This window comes from Siphateles boraxobius, unplaced genomic scaffold (genome assembly GCF_051911475.1).
Source record: "Siphateles boraxobius isolate OS27281-9 unplaced genomic scaffold, OSU_SipBor_1 10, whole genome shotgun sequence".
NCBI lineage: Eukaryota > Metazoa > Chordata > Actinopteri > Cypriniformes > Leuciscidae > Siphateles > Siphateles boraxobius.
This window is the reverse complement of record NW_027508700.1, coordinates 1,085,001-1,093,369: the sequence shown is the minus strand read 5'-3', so window position 1 is coordinate 1,093,369 and position 8,369 is coordinate 1,085,001. Positions and strand designations below refer to the sequence as shown.

At 42.9% G+C, this 8,369-nt stretch overlaps 1 protein-coding gene across 1 annotated transcript in view; it reads left to right on the top strand.

Moving 5' to 3' along the window:
- Nucleotides 1–30: 30 nt before the first annotated feature.
- The window catches only part of LOC143746092 (bifunctional apoptosis regulator-like), an 11,897-nt gene continuing 3,558 nt past the window's right edge, over nt 31–8,369 (top strand). Inside the window, exons 1-6 of the mRNA XM_077237835.1 lie at nt 31–334; nt 1,333–1,443; nt 1,555–1,787; nt 1,899–2,100; nt 2,899–3,068; nt 3,217–3,355. Coding sequence (XP_077093950.1) covers nt 1,561–1,787; nt 1,899–2,100; nt 2,899–3,068; nt 3,217–3,355 — 738 coding nt within the window. The 5' untranslated portion in view covers nt 31–334; nt 1,333–1,443; nt 1,555–1,560. The remainder of the gene's footprint in view (nt 335–1,332; nt 1,444–1,554; nt 1,788–1,898; nt 2,101–2,898; nt 3,069–3,216; nt 3,356–8,369) is intronic.

Below are 8,369 nucleotides of genomic sequence, written 5' to 3'. Positions count from 1 at the left end.
CAAATTCACTCATATTATAAAGGAAAAACTGTTCCAGTGATTTTTGATAAATAATTAAATGGAAATTATCCAGTAATCAGGAGCGACTGTGATTGGTTCATCCTGCTCAGCCTGAGCAACTGCAACTATTATTTACATTATTAAAAATACACAGTGATTATTACAATAGACTAATTATCATTTATACCCATCTTACAATTGTCTCAGTAACCCCGTGGTGATCTAATCGAGCAGGAGTTTTGTGATTTAAGAGTTTTGCCCTCACTTTTATAATCAAATCAAAGAAGGCGCGAATGACTCCAGCGCGCTCCCGCTCTGTCGAGGAGTGTGTGAGGTAAGATTTAAATAAGGTTAGATAAACATAATATCTGACGACTGTTTTTCGACTGAAATGTTAAATAACCGACAGTTTATGATATAAACTACTCTTTTGTCAAAGTTTGCCGTTTTGAACTGAAAATAACCCGATCCATGTAGGCTAATGCAATTCTGATTTACGAGACAAGAAAATTTAAACATCAACACTTTTAGGCATATTAGACGTACGATTAAGATGGAGTGTGCTTATTTTAAAATAATAATAAAAACATTATTTGGAAATAGTTTACAATTTAAATTGCAGTTGTTTACTGTTTTTTTCTTTTAAATTCCTTATTTATTCTTTAATTTAATTCATTTTAATTAAAAGGGCCATTTGTGACAGCATGGTTAATCGTATCACAAAGTGATAGTAATTAATGTTAATAATTTGAACAGCCGGGTCCGATTTCGCGGAAAATGTTTCACGTGGTTCCTCGTTTAACCGTAAACAAAAGGGGGGAAGTCCGGTTTTAGTGATGGTAAAAGAAGCTTTTCAAAACTCAATTGAACCATAGATGTCTATGAATTAGCTAATTGAACCATTACTTATCGCAAATTGATTCGGTGTTTTGACGCGAAATAATTGCGACACTTGCCGGTGAAAACTGTGTAACTGCAACGAAAACTCATCCAAATATCCATAGACACCTCTTACAAACCAATTGTAAATATTAGTCACGTCAGTAAAGCACATCAAAAGTGAAACTGAAAATGTGTGTGTTTGCTGGTTTCAGCTGGGGATGAAATGAAGGAAACCAGAAAACCCCAACTGTCATTCAGTTTTTAATTAAAAAAAAGCTTAATAAACACATACCGCTTATTATATAAAACAATAATGTTTTAATTTAATGTTTAAAATACCATTTAAAAAGTTTAAGGGTGATAGAAATAGTGTAATCTCAGTAGAAAATCAACGGAAGTCGACGGAAAGTCCCTATGTATATATAAAATCACGTGTGTTTTTGTTTGTAGTGGGAGTGCTGAAGTGAAGCGCTTTCTCTTTCTCTTCTGTTGAGTGTTTATAATGAATAAACCCAAAGAGCTGATGAGATCCTGAAGAGAGACGAGGACCTGACAACACTGGTCTGTGTGTATTATTTGTGTGTGTGTGTGTGTGTCGTATCTGTGCTGTTATCTGTGTGTGTGTTGACTGTGCTTTGTTATCTCTGTGTGTGTGTGTGTGTGTGTGTTCAGGGTGTGATGGACGTGTGTATCCCCATGGACACGGAGCCGCTGGCGGGTCTGCTGGCAGCTGAGTTCACCTGTCACTGCTGCTACGAGGTGCTGGTGGAGCCCACGACGCTCCCCTGCGGACACAGCTTCTGCCGCCACTGCCTGGCCTCCTGCTGGGCCTCCGCCCCCCGCACACACTGCCCAGAATGCCGAGCGGTGTGGCAGGGCTTTCCCAGAGTCAACATCCTCCTCCGGTGAGCGACGGCGCTCTGCTTCTGTTTACACACGCCTCAGTTATTGTAGGAGCGGAAATACTTTATACACAGGGACTACATTGTGTGTGTGTGTGTGTGTGTGTGAGACAGGGATGCGGTGGAGAAGCTGTTTCCCGCTGACGTGAGCCGACGGAAGCAGGCCGTCATGAGTGACCCGTGGGTCCAGCGTGTTCTCCTGGCGTTCGGGGAGAGACCAGAGCGTCACACACACACAGCTGCTCCAGTGAACCCACCGCAGATCAACATCAGAGAGTTTTACTCTGGAGTCCTGACAGCACTGAGCTGTGTAGCTGTGAGTCTCACACACACACACACACACACACACACACACACAGTATTTGGGGCGGTTCCTGAGGTCTGATTGGTTAGCGTTAGACAGCACGCCTTCCAGACCGGCTAAATAAAGTGAAACTGGATTTGAAAGCACGCACTGCAGTGATGCCTGAATCACTTTGATCATGAAATGCAGTTTAGTGCAAAATGTGCTGTGCCAATCTATCATATGCATAACATTATAATGAGAACGGGATTGTGATCGAATGTCGTAAATTATGGATATGTTAGTATGATTCTTTAGGGTCTTCATGTAAAGTTTGTAACATACTTTGGTTAAAATTCCTCAGTGTTTGTGTAAAACAACAACTATTAGCCTAGTTTTTTTTTTTAACTAAAAAATTTTTTTTATCCACATCGCAGTTATATAACCTATCACGCCTACTTCCACTTTCGAAAAGCTTTAGCAAATAATAGCAGCCCCCAGTATAGGGTCAAATTCTGTACACACCTTATTAATAAACATCCTATGTACAGAAAAGCAGACGAGTCCAGAATATGAACGCAATGCATTTAATTACACGTTAATAATATATGTTTGTATGTCTGCGCAAGTCTAATGTGAACACGCAGGTGTTTTAATGTGTTCGTCCCATCCGGCCTCCCACACACACACTCACACACTCACACACCTGCCTTTACACACACAACACGATTACCTGCCTTTACACACACACACACACACTCACACTCACGCTGATGGATGAGCTGCTGCATTGCATGATCACTGTGTGTGTGTGTGTGTGTGTGTGTGTAGATGGTGCTGTTAGTGTACCGCGCGTTCAGTGCCGACTCCAGTCATGAGACGCTGCTCAGTAAACCGCTCAGCAGGTGGAGCTCTGATGATGTCACGCTGTGGGTGGAGCATCTGGGGGTCTGGACCAATCAGTATAAAGAAACATTCCACAGGGAGCAGATCGACGGCAGGTAACACACTCTTACACACACTCAATTTAACATTTCACATTTACATGTGAGGTGTAAGAGACCTACAGTACTGAACATTCATCAGAAGATCATCAGTGAGGCTTTAAATATGACCTTTGGTGTGTGTGTGTGTGTGTGTGTGTGTCAGATCATTGTCTGCTCTCAGAGATGAAGATCTGTGTGCGGCTCCGTTCATGATCCAGAATCAGGCTCACAGACGGATCATCCTGGAGGAGCTGCACAAACTCAACGAGCTGAGAGTCACACTCAACCTCTGGGAGTACATGGTGTGTGTGTGTGTGTGTGTGTGTGTGTGTGTGTGTGTGTGTGTGTGTGTGTGTGTGTGTGTGTGTGTGTGTGTGTTTCTCAGCAAGCAGTGCCATTAAATGAAGTAGGTCTGTCGCTAACGATTATTTTGTTAATCGAGTAATTGTTCGATTATTTTGACGATTAATTGAGTAAGCTGTAATTTATTTGTGGGAATAAAAATAGACCTAAGTGAACAATAGTCTTTAAAATGACTTAAAATTCATATATAATAACAATAAGGGAATAATAATTCCTATCGTAAGCCCCGCCCCCCTTAGTTACTGTTGCTACCTCTCGTTGAGGAGCATTCAAGTGACTTATGGAGGGATATATAAAAGATTTTAACATAAATATGGTGTAACAAGATTAACTGGAGGCAAGTTGTAGAACCCAAGTGCAGTTTATTAATACAAGTCACCTTCATTTATACAGCGCTTTTAGCAATATAGATGTTTCAAAGCAGCTTTACCGTGATAATAGGAGATTACAGTAACAGAGATTGGTTTGGCTTTACAGCAGCTCTAGAATAAAGTTACTAATACTAAACAAGAATAAACATAAAACAAAGGCGTGGCATGAAACTCAAAACAAACGCATGAACAAGGACTGGTGCTCACCACCAGTGGTTACAGGGAAACAATACATGGCAAAGACACATGGCAAACATGAGGGCTTAAATACACACACAACACGACTAATGACTGAACAAGACACACCTGTGAAAAATGAAACAATGACAACACAGAACACATGGCAGGATCACATGACTAGAACAGGGAATCACATGACCGACATGACACCAGAACATGAAACGAAACCAAACCGTGACACTTAATGAGAGTATGACAGTTACTGCGCCCACATCACTGATATTATAAATGAACCGTTCTTCAGTCGTATAGCGCAGATAATTGGTCCGTTCGTGGAAATCTTATCACACTTTTGAAACGCACTGATGAACGCGCGCACAGTACGCTGACATGAGTCCCCATGCCCCTCCTCTCAGGATCCTGGAGTCAGTGTTACAAGAACCCCAGGCACATCGTTTTACCATTTTTGTAGCATAAAACACAATATAACTGACGAGAGCTTCGGATCTTATAATGTTTCTGGTGCTGAAACATAAAGATGTCCGAGTTCCCGGTGCAACTGATACTCAACTGCCATTGGCTCATCTGCGTTCGAGGGGAGGGGCTTACCGATTGGTTAATTGGCCCACAGCCGACCCCGAGAGCGTGGCTTGGTCACGGTGTGCCACAGGTATGCTGACGAGTTGAGGTGTCCATGAGGCCTTCACAGGGCTGATGAGGCTGGCACTTCAGGGATGCGTTGTGGCCGTGTCCAGGCGCAGGTCCACCATCTGATCTGGATACGGCCCGGATCCGGCTGACTTCAGTAAACCTCCGAATAAATGGAAAGACTAACATTAGACACGTAGACACCATTCTTCTTATGATGTAGCGAGTACACCAGGTGTTGTAGGAAGTGTCCCCGGTTCCGGCTGACCTGATCTATGCAGCCTAATATTTATAATCCATTTATTCACTTTTTGAACATAGACCTGAAAGTTTAATTTCTGACTCAAACTGTGGTAAATCTTGAATGCTTTAGAGCGACAGACTGAAGTTTGATCTCTTTTCAAAGACGACACTTGGTAAATTATTGTAAGTGAATAAAGTGAAATTATAAGTGAAAAAAGCTTTAAAAAGTGAACTTAAAAAAAGTTTTTTTATATCGTTATAAAAAATGCATAAAATACTATTTTCAATTTTTATATGAAATATAAATTTTCAAATCATGTTTTACTATAAAACTAAAAGAAAATCAAAGTCATAAATCTAAAGTTGTGTTCCAAATTTGAGGTTGATATCTCATAATCCCCAAAAAAACAAACAGGATTTGGGTAGAAAAAATAACTAAGGCTGCAGCTATTGTTTCGTTTTGTAATCAATTAATCTAGCACTTAATCAATCGAGTAATCGAGTAATCGGATATTGTTTTGTGTGTGTGTTTTATTAACAGAATAGTTATAATAAACTTGTGTCTATTTCAGTTAAAGGTGTTATAAGTTATATACTATAAGTTATATAGTATGCAAGTTATAAAGCTATCTCAAATGTGAATTTTCCTTTAAGATGTTATAATATAACCAATTTACTGCGTGTTGAACACGCAGTAAAAGCTGACGCACTTTTTGTTCTGTGCGTTTTAACTGAAAAATGAGTACTGCTAATCTTTATTAAAAACCAACAGGCTGGGGACTTTAATTTTTTGTTGTTGTCTGTATTTGGCAGACGTGAAATACAAACAAGGTCTCGGAAATACTTCCTCCATCACGTCCCGGTGTGTACAGTGAATGCATGCTGAAATTATTGTTGCGTGGCTACATAAAAGTTTAAGCATATGTGATGCATTGCTGCAATTGGTCTGACTGGCGTGTGTGTGTGTGTGTGTGTGTGTGTGTGTGTGTGTGTGTGTGTGTGTGTGTGTGTGTGTGTGTGTGTGTGTGTGTGTGTGTGTGTGAAGGGGTTCTTTTTTAGGCTAGCCTATACTCTTGCCATTGAACGTGATAGTTACGTTTACTACTTAAAAATGTCATCAAAGCTAAAAATCATATCTAGTCAAACCGCATCACGACATCGCTACAAATACAGTATGGGATTAAAATCAGCGAACATCAATAGGCTTAGACTACGTTACCTTGTTTCAGCGAGTTAAGTGTATTAAGTGAATTAAGTGTGTAATGATCCCACACTTTAGACAATTTCTGCCGTTTATTTACATATTTATTCTTCGCCATCGTGCCAACTAAATTCAAAATATATGCTTCCTGAACAGGTACGTGTGTATAAACGGTCCGTGTGAAACAATCGAATCCCTGCGCCGCGCGTATAGTGCGCGTATAGTGCGCGTATAGTGCATGCGTGTATAGTGCGCGTATAGTGCGTGTATAGTGCGCGTATAGTGCGCGTATAGTGCGTGTATAGTGCGCGTATAGTGCGTGTATAGTGCGCGTATAGTGCACGCGTGTATAGTGCGTGTATAGTGCGCGTATAGTGCGTGTATAGTGCGTGTATAGTGCGTGTATAGTGCGTGTATAGTGCGCGTATAGTGCGTGTATAGTGCGCGTATAGTGCACGCGTGTATAGTGCGCGTATAGTGCGCGTATAGTGCACGCGTGTATAGTGCGTGTATAGTGCGTGTATAGTGCGTGTATAGTGCGCGTATAGTGCGTGTATAGTGCGTGTATAGTGCGCGTATAGTGCGTGTATAGTGCGCGTATAGTGCGTGTATAGTGCGTGTATAGTGCGCGTATAGTGCACGCGTGTATAGTGCGTGTATAGTGCGCGTATAGTGCGTGTATAGTGCGCGTATAGTGCGTGTATAGTGCGTGTATAGTGCGCGTATAGTGCGTGTATAGTGCGTGTATAGTGCGCGTATAGTGCGTGTATAGTGCGTGTATAGTGCGCGTATAGTGCACGCGTGTATAGTGCGTGTATAGTGCGTGTATAGTGCGTGTATAGTGCGCGTATAGTGCGTGTATAGTGCGCGTATAGTGCACGCGTGTATAGTGCGTGTATAGTGCGCGTATAGTGCGTGTATAGTGCGTGTATAGTGCGCGTATAGTGCGTGTATAGTGCGCGTATAGTGCGTGTATAGTGCGCGTATAGTGCACGCGTGTATAGTGCGTGTATAGTGCGCGTATAGTGCGTGTATAGTGCGCGTATAGTGCGTGTATAGTGCGCGTATAGTGCGCGTATAGTGCGTGTATAGTGCGTGTATAGTGCGCGTATAGTGCGTGTATAGTGCGTGTATAGTGCGCGTATAGTGCGTGTATAGTGCGCGTATAGTGCGCGTATAGTGCGTGTATAGTGCGCGTATAGTGCGTGTATAGTGCGCGTATAGTGCACGCGTGTATAGTGCGCGTATAGTGCGCGTATAGTGCGTGTATAGTGCGCGTATAGTGCGTGTATAGTGCGCGTATAGTGCACGCGTGTATAGTGCGCGTATAGTGCGTGTATAGTGCGTGTATAGTGCGCGTATAGTGCGTGTATAGTGCGCGTATAGTGCGCGTATAGTGCGCGTATAGTGCGCGTATAGTGCGCGTATAGTGCGCGTATAGTGCGTGTATAGTGCGCGTATAGTGCGTGTATAGTGCGTGTATAGTGCGCGTATAGTGCGTGTATAGTGCGCGTATAGTGCGCGTATAGTGCGCGTATAGTGCGCGTATAGTGCGCGTATAGTGCGCGTATAGTGCGCGTATAGTGCGTGTATAGTGCGTGTATAGTGCGCGTATAGTGCGTGTATAGTGCGTGTATAGTGCGCGTATAGTGCGTGTATAGTGCGCGTATAGTGCGCGTATAGTGCGTGTATAGTGCGCGTATAGTGCGTGTATAGTGCGCGTATAGTGCACGCGTGTATAGTGCGCGTATAGTGCGCGTATAGTGCGTGTATAGTGCGCGTATAGTGCGTGTATAGTGCGCGTATAGTGCACGCGTGTATAGTGCGCGTATAGTGCGTGTATAGTGCGTGTATAGTGCGCGTATAGTGCGTGTATAGTGCGCGTATAGTGCGTGTATAGTGCGCGTATAGTGCACGCGTGTATAGTGCGCGTATAGTGCGTGTATAGTGCGCGTATAGTGCGTGTATAGTGCGCGTATAGTGCGCGTATAGTGCGTGTATAGTGCGCGTATAGTGCGCGTATAGTGCGTGTATAGTGCGCGTATAGTGCGTGTATAGTGCGCGTATAGTGCGCGTATAGTGCACGCGTGTATAGTGCGTGTATAGTGCGTGTATAGTGCGCGTATAGTGCGTGTATAGTGCGTGTATAGTGCGCGTATAGTGCGTGTATAGTGCGCGTATAGTGCGCGTATAGTGTGCGTATAGTGTGCGTATAGTGCGCGTATAGTGTGCGTATAGTGTGCGTATAGTGCGCGTATAGTGTGCGTATAGTGCGTGTATAGTGCGCGTATAGTGCGTCATAGGAATTTA